The 14,959-nt window shown below is 45.3% G+C and overlaps 1 protein-coding gene across 1 annotated transcript; it reads right to left on the minus strand.

Moving 5' to 3' along the window:
- Nucleotides 1-882: 882 nt before the first annotated feature.
- Nucleotides 883-14,864, minus strand: kif14 (kinesin family member 14). Its single transcript, XM_062450698.1, has 30 exons — nt 14,798-14,864; nt 13,287-14,516; nt 12,884-13,138; nt 12,698-12,785; nt 12,503-12,601; nt 12,314-12,366; nt 12,189-12,219; nt 11,964-12,071; nt 11,734-11,850; nt 11,363-11,481; nt 10,855-11,027; nt 9,960-10,107; nt 9,470-9,533; nt 8,796-8,980; nt 8,425-8,527; nt 8,160-8,317; nt 7,820-7,967; nt 7,432-7,590; nt 6,914-7,046; nt 6,718-6,811; nt 6,443-6,581; nt 6,001-6,107; nt 5,075-5,175; nt 4,665-4,895; nt 4,229-4,416; nt 3,598-3,753; nt 3,173-3,343; nt 2,854-2,928; nt 2,037-2,178; nt 883-1,862 (listed from the first exon to the last, which is right to left on the minus strand). The coding sequence occupies exons 2-30, from the start codon at nt 14,429-14,431 to the stop codon at nt 1,492-1,494; spliced, it is 5,061 nt and encodes a 1,686-aa protein (XP_062306682.1). The 5' UTR covers nt 14,432-14,516; nt 14,798-14,864; the 3' UTR covers nt 883-1,491.
- Nucleotides 14,865-14,959: the final 95 nt, after the last annotated feature.

Genomic DNA, 14,959 nt, shown 5'->3' on the forward strand with positions numbered 1-14,959 from the left:
CTCCAGCGTGTCCTGGGTCTTCCCCGGGGCCTCTTCCCAGTGGGACGTGCCCAGAACACCTCACCAGGGAGGCGTCCAGGAGGCATCCTTATCAGATGCCCGAGCCACCTTAACTGGCCCCTCTCGACGCGGAGGAGCAGCGGTTCTACTCTGAGCCCCTCCCGGATGACCGAGCTTCTCACCCTATCTCTAAGGGAGAGCCCGTACACCCTGCGTAGAAAACTAATTTCGGCCGCTTGTATTCGCGATCTCGTTCTTTCGGTCACTACCCACAGTTCGTGACCATAGGTGAGGGTAGGAACGTAGATCGACTGGTAAATAGAGATCACTGCGGATGCCGCACCGATCCGCATGTCGATCTCACGCTCCATCCTTCCCTCACTCGTGAACAAGACCCCACACACACAGATATACAAAACATAAAGGATGCTGAAGCAAATTGCTGCATTTCTGATTCATTCTTGTATAGACTTTTGTAGTCAAAGCGAAAAGGGAGATAAAAGTTCATCATTTTTGTAATGCTGTTGTTAGTGTTTTTTAAGTCAGTGTGTTATGAGTGACAATGTATGCTTTTTGAATGGGAATTGTTGCCTGTGTTCTAACAATCTTATTTTGAGGCATGCATGTGTGGTGGTTAGAGTGAGTTTTGGAAGTGAGATTAACTATTTGTATTTGTAATAGTCTAATATGATTTATGACTTATTATAGTGATTTAACAAGTATAAAAAAGGCGTATTTGATAGCTGGTACCAAGAAAGATATATCCTATATAAATTATATGTCCCCAAAAAAGGGTTTGGGGACAATTTCTGCTATCAACAACGGGAAGGAGAAAAATCAATGAATATTTATTTACATTAAAAGGACAAGATTGTGAGCCAATCTTTTTTTTTTATTGTGTGTGCTTGAGTTTTTACATGATAGATATGCACTTAAAAAGATACAAAATACTTGATATGAGTTATCATATCAAGTCATAAGACACCCATTGTGCAATATTAAGTGCAAACATGAGTTATAAACATCTTCTGAGTGCATACAGTGTGATTACAGAATACAGAGTAGTCAATTATTGCTTCTTAACTTACATATAAAAATAAGAATAACAGGTTATCCCCTTTTACTGCCAATAAAGATAGCAAAACAAAAATCCAAACGTTACAAAACACTGAACAATTTAAATACCAAATACAAATTGAATCAGTGACAGAATGTTCTTTAAATTCTGAGTCACAAAAAGTGTACATCTGGGAACCTAACTATTAGTAGTGCAACTGGGGGTGGACCTGTAAAGCTGATATAATGTATCTCACTGCTGATGCTACGCTAATAGGCTAGCTACATACATAAAAGGAAGCTCAAAAGTCTATACTTGTTCATGGGCCTTTTTCTTGTGCCTCCTTCTTGAAACAAATTGAAGGCAAATGAATGCAGGGACACGAGTAAAGACTGAACAACTCAAATCTACAGCCTCGCCTCAATAACTGCGTTTCAGACCCAACGAGGATCTTCGTTGGATGACGAGACCCCTGAGGACAGAGAGTACACAACCTTGGGGACTGTCCTACTTCTGAAACTGTTGGAGGCCCCCTCTCTCGCCCAGCCGCCCTCCTCAATGCTCTTCTCGGAGCCCGCCGACCCACTCCTCTCTGTGGACTCTTGCTGACTGGTCACGGCGCACATGGACTGCAGCGCCAAATGGAGCTCGTCCCGTGCCGCCATGACAGTCTGAACGCAGGGCATCTGCAGGCCAGGGGACACCCCAAGCCCCTTGGGTTGGCCGTTGATGAACTCGTTGATGCTCCTGGAAGACGAGAAGATGGCCGCTCTGCAGGAGCTGAGGCAGGAGTCGCTGATTTTACCTGTGTGTGTGTGTGTGTGTGTGGAAACAATATTATCTTAATTTGTCTGGGTCTCAAAAACACCCTCCCCAGCTTATTTTAAAAGAAGACATTCTTAAAATTATAAATTTGAATTCCTGCTGGACATGTGCCTATCTAGGGGTTATTTATCAGACAATTATAGAGTTTAAGCACCTCTGAGAGCGACGGAGAGGGAGGAGTGGAGCTCTCTGATGGCCTGATTCAGCTGGAAGAGTTTGGCTGCAGTGTTCCTCAGCCGGTGTAGGTGTGAGATATCAGGCTCCTGGCCACCCTTCTCTGGGCTGCCCTCGCTCTCCTGTGAGCCCACACAGACAATCACACAAATCGATGTCATTGGAAAAATGGCACTTTTCCAGGGAAGGGATAAACCCTTGCCAATGACATATGCAAATTTGAGTATTTCCTCTGCCTGCAGTGAAGAATTGACTCCCCCCCCATCCATACAACACTCTAGCTAGCACATAAATTGTGAAATACATTAAGACTTGAAGGCGTTTGAATCATAGCTCAGTGTTATGTAAAAATATACATTAGTAAAACAATAGCTTTCCATCTCATAAAAGTCCGCTGGGATTGACATGTTGCTTTTTGTCCCGGCCTCCTTTTGTTTGACAACAATGAAGGAGTGGGGGATAACCCCCCCTCCCCCCTTCTTGTCCCTGTCCCTCCGCAGGACGCTGATCGACGCCAACAGAAGCGCTAGTTTGTGTGCCGCCGATAACGGCAAACAGGCGGTGTTAACGTTGACGGATGCCACTTCATTCAACACATTCATTAGCTGAACGAGGGGGGCCCCAGTGTGAGACCGGCCCGATAAGGCGCTTTTACAAGAGTCGTAAAAGCCGCGCCGCACCTTTAACAGGCTGTCGTGGGAGGAGGGGGTGGGAGGCATCAATCTGGCAGCGTTTAAGCCAACGATCAATCCGAGTTGATCCGCCCCAAGGGAGGTTGGTTGGTAATTGTTGCTCACCGTCATGTTGCAGTGGATGTATCTCTGGAGGGCGCATGCCAAGTCCTGCGTCTTGGATTTAAGGCTCTGTAAAACCTTGACGAAGGAGAAAGTATTTTCAATGTACGGAATACTAATGTTAGTAAAAAAATTATCATATTTATATACACATATCAATAATATCACTGCTGACATCAGCATTTTAAATAATATAACGCTAGGGCATTTCTATCTTGCGTTGCAGCCCCCAATAAAATTGCCCAAACTGAATTAAATTCCGGAAAGAGCACATGCACAAGTGTTATATCTAGACTGACTTTAGTGGAGGCCCATGGCTTACCGGGGTCCTGGGATACGCCAGCTGAGCCTCCCTCAGCATCTCCTTGGTGACGTTCAGCCCATCCACCAGGAGTGAGCGCACACCCTGATTGGTTCCCTCCAGCAGAGACAGGTTCACGGACAACTGTGAAGAGAGAGACCAGCTCAGGCTGAACTGACTGTTGGATACAATCTGCATCACAAGAGTTACACTAATTAGTCAAATTTTGCCTTGTCTACTCTGTGTGTGCACAAGATATGTCAAGTATGTTTTCCTATTTCATCCCAGACTTTACCCATCAGCCCCTCTCTCTCCCTGTTAGATAACACTCCTAACCTAGAACATTCTCTACCTTTACAGAAACAGGCTTCAGAAGAGCTGGCCCTTTTCATCCCTGTGTGGTCAGGAAGGTGGAGGGTTTAGCATGGTGGTGATGGCAGACTGACCTTGCCGGTGGTGTCGTCGGTAGCCAGCTCGGTGACGTGCATCTGGGTGCCGGTCAGGGCCGCCAGGTGGCTAATCCCCTGCAGCGCCGCGTCTAGACACTGGGCGCTCTTCCGTTCCGCCTCCGTCACCATGGAAGAGATCTCTGAATCACAGCCCTGGTCCAAAAAGTCAGTGAAAAATGCTAAACAAATAAATTATGTATTTATATTATAACCAACTGGTTGGATAAAAAGAGAAAATATAAATACACACAATTATTTGGGAGTGGGGGGCCAGCAAAAGAGTTGAAAAAGTGTGAGATATTTAGGGCTGAGGTTTGTGAGAGATTTTAATTTGAGTTTTACATATATTCATTTTTCCGTTAGGGGCTCAAGGCTGCGAATTCCCTGGGCTTGACCATTTCCATACACACGGCTCAAACAGCTCAAAGCTAAAACTTGTCAATCAACGGCGAGAATTTCCAAAAAGACCTTTCCATTTCAGAACGGACTAAATCAGAAAATATTTTCCCTCTTCAGCCATTGCAGTCTTTTGGAACCTTTTCAGCTTGACAATAACAAAATCATCCATCACATGGCTGCATTTGAGAAAAAGAAGAATAAACTCGGATTAGGTGCTGAATAACCTTACCTGGATGAGAAGCTGGAAGAATCCTCCCATTCTCTTGACCTGGCTCTTGAGTTCTTCGGAGGCGGTGTAGAGAGGACCAGAGGTGGGCCTGAAGCCAGCCAGCCACTGCATTGTGACGAAGACGGTTCTCTCCACGGCCGAGGTGGCCTTCACCAGCTGGGTCTGGGCCTCAAGGTTACACACAAACACTGCCGACGAACGAAGGAAGAGGACTCGTTTGTGAGAATGACGGTGTTTTTAAACCACAGACTACGTGGCTACTATCTACATGACAAATGACTGAATGTTCCTCAACAATGGCAGTTATTGACATACACTTAGAGCTATGTGGCTACTATGTACACGACTGAATGTTCCTCAACGCCATCAGTAATCGACGTACACTTGCAGCTACGTGAAAATCTACACGACAGAACGTTCCTCAATGAGTGCTTACTGTTCTCCTGGCTGTCGTCATCCAGAAGGTTGTACAGACTGCCGATGGCCCTCACGGCTGAGTGCACAATGAACAGGTCATAGGTCAACCTGTCCGCCACGCTCTCCTCGCAACTGTCGCACCCGCGCAGCCGGGCAACAGTCTGGCCAATCAGATCTTTGCAGATCCCGGGCAGGGAGGAGTCTGGGGAGCTGGAGTTGGTGGAAGGGGGTTTGGACACACCCATCAAGCCTGGGAGAGAGAGTTGTTAGGTAAACAGGCCAATCACAGAGCAGTTGTGGGATCATGTGATCCCAAGTCTTATTACATCCACTTCGTTCTCAATACTGTTTAATCGAAGAGGTGGTTTCTCTCTAAACCAGGTGATCCTTCTACAGGATCTGTATGGATGGGGATCTTGTTGGGGTTACCAGAGGACTGGGAGGAGCTTTGGTGCAGGCTCTGGATGGGGTGAACTCGGATCTCGTACAGACGCCCTGAGATCCTCCTGCTTTTCAGCATGCTTCTGCTCCTATAGGAGGGAAAAACGCAGGACTGAGGAGGACTTTAAAGTGGCCAATCAAGGTTTCTGTTACTCATCTACTTTAGTTGTATCCACCAATGAGAAACTGGTAGACAGGTTAGGATGGGTCAATATCTGAGAGGCATCAGCCAATATGACTACTATTCACAATAACATTTCCGAGGACAATGTTCTATTGATAAGAAATTAAGAGTTCAGAGAGCAAGCAATGCAGGACTAGATAGAGAGAGCAAGAGAGAGTGAGAACACGAACAAACAGTGAACTAAGTTGCTGTCGCTGTAGTTTAGGCCGGAGATTGAAAAAGCAAAAGAGCCAAGGAGAAACCACAGGCGGTTCTGCCTTGTTTCATTTGGCCACCTGTCCATCCAAACCAGGCACCGTCAGGGTCGTCCTGTACGGTCGACCAGATTAACGACGACATGAGGGGAAATGTCATCCAGGGTTGTGTGGCGGTGGGGGAGAATGTTAGACTGAAACCCTGGCTGGCCCTTCTAAGCACCCCACCATATAATGTAGAAATATTATTAAACAGAAAGAGAAATTGAAGAAAAACTTTGGAAAATATTTTATGGGTAGGTAGGTAACTTTACGTTGAGGAATACAAAAGTTCAGACGTGCCAGGTTTTAAGAGTGGAAATAGCAAGAAGCGCCTTATGAACATCAAATAAAGAAATACATTTCTTAACATTCAATAAACTTTCTATGGTCTTCCATAAAAAGGGAGCGTTTCCCCTCCCATATTAATCATATAATCCAGACAAGCTTTCCCCCCAAAATAGATTATGGATGGAGACGGGGAGAGTAGCTGTTACCTGCGGCGTGAGAAAGTGGAAGCGTTGGCCGAGGAGGCCGATATATCTTGTTCCCATTCATCGTTGGGGTCGTAAAACACATCGTCATCTTTAGAGGCAAAGTCCCCCTGAGGAAGATAAACAACTGCTTAGTTTCATTTATTCAGCTTGATGAGAAACGACAACAATGGACACCGAACACCCTTCAAGTATAAACAAGTCGTGTTGGTTCTGTGAAGTAGGGGAGAGAGCCTGGGAGTCGTATTTTACTTGTTGAAAGTAGGTGAGGGGAAACGTGCAATAATAACATGTTCATGTTAGTCTACCAAGCCCATAAATGAGTCCAAGTTTCAAGTTGTCATTATGTAACGATTTAGCGGGAATGTATTGTTTGCAGCTGCAGCAGATCATTCTAGAACTTTGAACTGGTCACTCTTCCCCCCCCAATAGAGTTGTGACCAACCCCATCAATGTCCCTCATAGCAGCCAGGTTGCTCTGGAACTTCTCCAGGCTCCAGAAGGTAGATATTCCCAGCTTGGTGTTCTGGACCTGAACCTCCTCCCTCTGGCCTCCTCCGTTCTCCTTTTCAGAACTCTCATTTCTATAAAAACAGAAATGAAGACAATCCAGGTAAAAAAAAGGGAATACTACTTAAAATGAAAAACATCTGTAAAAAAAGCCTGTTGGAAAAACGATGCTTTGACTAAGTAGAACAGTTTATTTCAGTTGACGCTGACCTGCTGAAGACGGTGTTCTTCTTGAGTTTGCCACTGATCTTGTTGGCCTCCTCGATCATCAGAGACAGCTTCATGGCGTCCCACTGAGGTGCGGCTACAACAAAACAATACGAGAGCTTAGTGGACCCGGACTACGTCCTAGGGGGACGCAGGTCACAGTGCCCGATGTGGTCACTGCCAGCAGGATGGTCTTTACCGCTTCTCGGGGCCTTGTTTCCCCTCAGCGCTAGCTTCCTCTGCATTTCCTCCAGGTCTCGGCTGATCTTCTTCTTCTCTGCCTCCAGGGCGTCCACAATCTTGGCCTGTCGAACGCTGTGGTCCTCCATGGCCTGGAGGAGTATAATGGGCACAACATTCCAAAATCAGACAATTATTGATTGACGGAAAAAATTATTTTGACAACTGTGTATGAATCCCCTACTTGAATGAGCACTTACAAGCTTGGACAGATTTGTTTGTTTATTTCACAAACACATCAAGGTCTTTTCAGATCAATAGCAGGCAGAACTGGGTTGATTATAGGGATCAATTACGTGAACGTGTTTAAAAGAAGGAGAACAGCGCCCAAGTTTTTACAAATTGTTGGTTTCCCCTACGACCTACATTCTAAGCCGTGCTCATCTTATAACACTTAGATCAACCGAAAGTTAAGCTTGTTGCAGATGGATAAATGGAAATACAGCTTTCCAAAGTGGAAGATATCTCGGGCATGACCTGTCTGGCAGCCTGGGCCTCGGTGTGCAGGCGGAGACGCCTCTTGTGTGCGTCCACCTCCTGTTCTAGCTGAGTCTTGGCTGACTGCAGCTCCACCATCTGGGACACCACCCTCTGCTGGTCCTGTTCCTGGCGCCTCTTCCTCTCACCCTCCTCCTCCTGGAAACATACACCGTTACTGGGGCCCACTGACCCTGCCTTCCACGAAGGATGGAAGCTAAACAGGTTGTTAGACGACACATCCCAATCACATCCAACGTTTTGTGCGTTACATTAAATCGTTTTCTAGAGAGGTGCACGGAAGGACAACTGTGTGGCATGGTGTTTTTTGTGTGCGATATAACAAGTTTGTGTGATACGACTGTTGAGTAAAGGAAAAAAAACGTACCAGTTCATTCTCAAGAGCGTTGATCTTGTTCTCGTACAAGGTCTTCTGGTCTAACAGCTCCTTCTGAGCCAGCTCCTTGGCCATCTGGATACCCTGCATCATCTCCTCCTTGGCTTTCAGACGAGCCTCCTCTATCTCCACCTCCAGTCTGCGCAAAAGCATGGCCACCCAGTTGCATTAACAGAGCCAGGAGTTGTTTGTGTTTTTTTAACCACCACATTAGCAAATAATCACAAAATTAAGAAAATACATTTTTCTCTATAGCGCACAATATAGTGAGATTGATAGACTAACTGTAACATTTTACAAGATTCTTTTTGAAACATTGTTGTTGACTCACTGTGCTCTTTGAGCCGACAGCAGTTCATTTTTGGCAAACTCAAAGTCCTTCTGACCGTCCCCAGAGCCCGTCCAGCAAGACACGCGTTTCCCAGACTGTACCTCTGCCGGATGGTTGAAACGGAAGTAGTGGTGTCCACCCAGGATCACCCTGTCACCCTGGCAACAACAGAGAGACACAGAACACGGGTGAGGAGACATTTCTGGCTGCCATGTTGGATAACTAAAATGTCTTATTTCTGACCAACAGGTATTCCTATTCTTACATGGTGCAGGACTGTCGACTCAGATATCAGGGTCCCATTGACAAAGGTCTTGGCGTTTTCCATGGGTGTGACGCTGACCGTTCCACTGACGTTTGAGATAACGCTGCGTGGACGGGGAACAAAACATGAACACACATAAAAAACGTTTTGGGAAAAAGAAAGAAATAAACTTTTACCTCTAACTGACACAATAGTAAAACAGCTCTGCTATGACATGTTTATCGTGGAAAAGATAATTAATATAATACAGTACGATAATACAGCAAGATCATTTAAGATGCACAACTGCTACGCATAATTAACTCTATTCTAATAGCCCCATCCGCTTCGAAAGGTCTTTTCTACCAGCCGCCACAGCGGTTGTCCCTCACCAGTGGTAGTCCGCTATCAGAGCCCCGGTCAGATGGATGTCATGAGCCGACTGGGCCTTGTGCTGGCCGACCTTGGTTTGTCCCTCCTTTATCATGTACAGCAGCATCTCCGACAGCTGCGGGTCCTCATTCAGGTTCACCAGGTTAGGGAGGCGGTTGTCCACTTTAAACGTGATGCCCGCTTTCTGGAGAGACAAAAAAAGATAAAGGAGGTGGTGGTGTGTGTGTGTGTGTGGGGGGGGGGTAGGAAGGTAAGGATAGGTGTTCTATTCTATCTCATGTCAGTACATGACATGTGTATAGTAGGTCAGAAGTTTGTGATGGATTAGGGCTGTGGTTGGGACTGGTTGAGGTTTGTGTCCAGTTAATATCACTCAGTGTTTCTCCTAGGTTTAAAGCTTTGGGGGGGCGACCATGTAGAGACAGAAATGACATGCCGACGTGTAAATAAGATAAATAACATAAGGCATAATTTAGTTTGTTTAATAAAAGAGCAAGCTATAGACCTGTTTTATAGGAAAGGTAACCTTAAATGACTTATTTTTGTGATCTGGCGCTATATAAAAAATAAAAATACAATAAAAGATTTTATTTATTTTTTTTACAAAATTAACTTGACCTTCCAAGGGGGGCGGTAGGCCCCCCTAATATAATGGTAGGGAAAACACTGTCACCTGTAACTCTTTGGTCTCCTCGCGTTTGCGTATCTCTGCCTGTTCCAGCTTTTCCCTCCATGTTCTAGCACAAGGTAAAAAGAACCATTCAACCACACAAGCATGATTTACGTTAGAAACAACACTACATGTCCCACTCGGACAAATTAACAAGTCATATGGCACGGTACTGTGGGATATGCAGTCCCATGTTATAAAATCAGTCTGAAATTAGGTCAAAGTAAATATATTCTGTATGACCGCCGAAGGGTATTTATTTCCAATAAAGTTCCTGTCTCATTGTTACAAACCACTGAGGGGAAAGCGATACCTCATAATTCAATCATAAGAAAAGCCACTCGAGCTATGGAAAAGTTCACTTTTGCCAACCATACTTGCACTGTCGTAACTTCACAGAGCCATCTTCCCAGTTACTTTAGTACAAAAACTATGTCAACCGTGACCTCTGTGTCACGTGCGTGTGGAGGTTGTGCACGGCTGCTCTGCTGACCTGTGGGCCTCCACCATCTCCTTTTCCTGCTGAGTGAGCTGGCTCTTGAGAGCCACAATCTCCTGCTGGAACAGCCTCATCTCCTCTGGCTCGATACCCTGGGTGCTCATCTGAGCAGCGCGAAGCTTCTCCACTTCGGCTTTCAACTCTGGGGATAATAGAAAAAAAATCCCACACACTTGAGGACTGAAGGTAGTAGACTAGTGTGTACCAATAAAAGGACAGTGCTTTACATGCTTTTGTCCTCTGGTGTTATTTCAGGGCAAAGCCTGTTACAAGAGCTCCCTCTAGGGCTGAAAACAGTGAAGTGCAAGAATGTCTGTTCAAATAACTATATCAAGTATAGGAACCGGCTTGAGTTTGCTTGTCTGTTCTCTGGATTCTGTTTTGTATCCTTCTATACTTTACATAACCTTGCTGGCTTAGCACACATCCACATGTTCAGCAACAGCAGCAAATGACGCAACATTATGCTGCATTACCATAAACGGATGTTTACATATGTCATTAAACCAATAAATAGCTACATAAAGATAATCTTTGGAAGTTTGTCTATATATTAGCCATGTTTATTTGCTCCCAAATTCAACCTTTTCCCCCTTTGCAGCGCAGTTAGCTCTCATTGTGTGATGACGTGACAGTGTATTAACTTGGGCTCAGAGGCAAGGTTATAGCTAGGGCTTAATTTAATTAGAGGTGAAAAGGAGGCAGTGTTGAAGTGACACGTGACTGGGAGAGAAAAAAAACTCGCCTATTATCAAAATTTGGTAAGCATGATGCCTTTTCCAATGCCACGTGGTCGCAAGAAATCGGCCATATTAAAGTAGTCGGCAGATACCATGCCGATATAAAAAGTGCACGCTTGGATGAAATCTGGCGGGCGTCCGAGCCTGACCTCTGATGAGCTTAGCGTTGGTGTCCTCGTTGACCTTGGCCAGGTTGATGATGGTGCGTGCCTGCCGGGCGTAGCGTAGGGTGCTTAGGCTCTCCTCCACATTGCTGCCCGCCGGGCTCAGCGTGGCGATCATGGCCGTCTTCGAGTTGCCGCCCAAACTCTCCTTCAACAACCTGGACGCCCACACACGGAAAGAACATGACCTCTCAGGTAACCTTCCATCACTTAAGATGGTTGGCTCATAATTATGAGGCGTTTTCAGACACGCAATGCTCCAGTGTTCTATTCCAGCATGCGAGGACAGATTCCTTGTAGGTGTGTGTCAATGAGCACAATTTTTCTCTGCATGTGAAGACAGGGTGCGTTAGTGTGCCTGAGTGTGCCTTCTCTCTAACCATGTGAAGACTTCCTTTTAGGGTGTGTGTGTGTGTGTGTATGCCTTCTCCCTCACCATGTGAAGACTGTCTGGCTGTTTGTGTGTGTGTGTCTATTATTCTTGTTGTCTCACCATGTGAGGACTGATTCTCGGTAGGGGGTGAAGACCTTCCTCCTGGTCTGGGCCTGCTCTGAAAGGGCTGAGATTACTTTGCCCAGGGTCAGCAGAGACTTGTTGATACTCGCCCCCTCCTGCACACACAGGGCAAGGATGATGAGGCAGGCTGAATTTGAACTTCAATTCAATATCAGAAACGAAAACAATAAAGAAGATAAAGATAAAACTCCTTTTCACATTAATTTTACACTAGGAATAACTTTTCGATTAATCTTTTTGACACCGCTTATAGTAGTAATCCAGGAGTACACAGGTCAATATATTAGTCGGCGGTGACGTGAACCCTGGAGGCGACTACAGTAGGGAGGGCAGAGTTGAGTGCGTACCCTAAGACGGTCTCCGCTGGTCTGGGCTGAAGAGCAGCGTTCACTGCCTGCCAGGTCCACGAGGTTGATCCTGCTGGTGATCCTGTGCTCGTGCTCCTCTTCCTCCACAAACTCAGTCTGACACACACACACACACACAAACAAAACGTCACAATTAGTGGAAAGACACACATGATATGATTAAAGCTGGTCATACACACAGAATAATGTAGACACACAAACGATTGTACCTTTGTCTGGGTCATAACCAGGGTGAAAACAGAATGGGATCTGGAACTCTTGTCATTCATGCCCGTGGCTGCAGTGGCTCTCTGCTTGTTGCCAAGCTCTAGCCAGCCCTACGAACAGAGCGGGACATTTTTTATGATTCACAATGGATTGAGCTCTAACTGTAAGCAGCAATAATACAAAACAACAATTATTGATTCAATTCATGCTGAGTGCTTTTTGCTTACCTGAATGTCTGTGTAGGAGCTCACCACATTCCTGTGTGGAAATACAAATCCAATGAATCCAAAAGACAAGCCACACATCACAAGCTACTTTTACCACAAAGCGAAGAAAAAAATGGTTTGCTCACGTCGACAGCTCAGCAACATATGGCCCATGAACTGGGTGTTCCCTCACTCTCAGCTAAAACAGATGAATCAATATAATTATCACCATAAACAAGCAAGGTTATTTCAAAGACCTGTACAATAAATTCTACAGACCAGCCACCTCAATGAGAGACACTGAACACCATTTATTTCCTTTTTTGTCTACTCACAGGTAATCTCTTGTGGTTTTGTTCATCCTTTGCCACCAGCAGGTCGTGGATTTTCTCGTTGTACACCTCAAAGTAGCTCATCTCCAGGTGACAGGTCACCTGTCGCGGCAATCAATGAAACAAAGTGTTTATACATCTGAAAACTAGCTGTGTTCCTCCCCCTCTGTGTGACTGGATGCTAGATACTCGGCCTACCTCCTGAGTCTGAATTGAAGACAGTCTGGAGAAAAGCCCCTCACAGAATCTTGGGATAACGCCTGCTTCTTCTCCAAAACCCATCATACTAGAGAACAAGTTGAAATGCTTTCATATCTAAACAATATGTAGGTTTAACCTGCTTTAAATATTAAAAAAAACTAAACTGAGGATGTTTGTCCTTACGTGTAAGACTTTCCAGAGCCAGTTTGGCCATAGGCAAACAAACAGGTGTTGAATCCTTCAAAGGCTCTCTCAAGGAGAGGCTTTGCCAGTTTCTCATACACTGTCTGCTGGCTGGCATATTCTGGGGTGCTTTTATTAACCGAGCAGAAGGAGAAGTCGTAGGTAAAGGAGTAACTCTGTTTGGTGTCTGGGTGTTGGACCACAGTCTCCTGGTTATCCATGAAGATCACTTGCAAGGCTTTCTCAGTCTTCTCCCTGAATACAAAAACAATCATTATTCTAAGACATGTTTTTATTAATTGTATTCATATAATTGTAATATTATTTATGACAAACTCCAAAGGCAAATTAGTTGAAAACAAAAGACAGGGACAATCCCCAAAAAGTTAAATAATCCACATACCTGATGTTGAATGGCCTCACTCGGACAGCAACTGTCACTGCACTGTTCTCCATTTTCATGTCCTGCTGCTTCAGAACCTCGCTGAATAACACCAGAGGCTCGGTAGAAGTGGTTGTCAGTGCAGGAGTCACCACTGCTGGTGAAGGGGTAGAGCTCCTCACAGTGCTAGCATTTCCGTTGGGTTTTGAGCTAAGTAAAGGTGTAGTCTTTTTCACCAGGGCTGGAGACAAAGTTGAAGCAGGGTTCACTTTCTGAACACCCGACAGGAACCTGTTTGAACGGGGAGTAGCAACTGGTTTGACCTTTTCGACGGTCATCTGTGGTTGTGTCTTTGGCCTGTCCATATTTGCAGATTTAACTATGACTGCTTTAGGGACTTCCCTCCCCGCCAATCGTTCAAAAACGTCCTTCTTGGAACTGATGTTCTCAAACACAGTCTTCCTGGTAGGTGTTGACGTTTTGCCCTGGTCCTCCAACTTGGCGACGTCCCCATTAAGTGTGCTTTTAGTCGTAGTCTGTTTTTGCAGGTATCTGGCTGATCTGTCAATTACTCTGCCTGGTGTGGTCCCTGGATTTGGATATTCTTTTGATTTGTTTGTAGAAGCGGAGTCCTGCAAACTAACTGATCGAAATATACCTGCAGTTCCAGGTGTTCGAGGATTTGATTCTTGTAAAACTTTGGACTGCTGAGCGTCGGTGCCGCTGGCCAAACGTTGTCTTTCTGTGGCTTTGCCAGTGCTGTTATCATTCTTTGCACTTTTGTCAATAGAGCCAGTCCTTGTTCTGCGTTGCAAGGTCAGTCGTTTCTCGGGTGCCGGGGTACTGTTGAGAGTGTTCTCGTTCATTGTCTTTTCGTTGTTTTCAGCACCCGTTTTCCTCCTTTGAAGCGTGAGTCGGCCACGGCCAGGTGTGCCACGGTCATGCCCACCGCTTTTTGAAAGCGCCGAAATGACATATGTCCTGTTTATCTCCTTCGATTTATCGATTGATCGGTCGTTGCACTTGAGGGATCCTGACGTTATCTCCGCTTCGTTTATTTCTGCCTGTTTTCGGTCCTTTGAACTGTCGCGTACTGGTACCTTTGGCATTAAGAAGTTGTCATAAAAAGCAGTGTGCTTTTTGGCTGGTATGGAGTATAAAGACATGTTCAGGCTTCTACAGTAACGTATGTCTTTAGAAACGTGTAAAACGATCCAAGCGAATACATCCAGAAATCAGGCACATATCTCCCTGCAAATATAAGCTTGCATTTAAATCACTTGACAGTGTTAAGGAAAACAGCGATGATCCAGTAAAACTTAATTGTCAGACTTGGTAACGTTACACCCGGTTAGCTGTTACTGTGTAGGCTAGCAAGTTAGCTCTACAGTAGCTTGTAGGTAATGTTAGCCTAGTGTGGACTATCCGGTGGTTTTATAGAATTTACCTGGTTTTTAACCAACTGAAATCATAGGATCGTGTAGAAGTATTTGCAATCAACCCAGATACAACACAATTCGTCTTTCGTTTACCATTGCGTATTCCTCACTTCTTCCGTATGCCCGCCTCAGATTCAAACTCCAGTCTCTAAACTTTCTGTTGGCCTATTGAAAACCATTACGTCAGCGAACGCTCCAAAAATGGTCACGTAGAGCTACCAAGAGACTGTAGGTGGCAGTGTTGAAGAATTTGGG

This window comes from Osmerus eperlanus, chromosome 24 (assembly GCF_963692335.1).
Source record: "Osmerus eperlanus chromosome 24, fOsmEpe2.1, whole genome shotgun sequence".
Taxonomy (NCBI): domain Eukaryota; kingdom Metazoa; phylum Chordata; class Actinopteri; order Osmeriformes; family Osmeridae; genus Osmerus; species Osmerus eperlanus.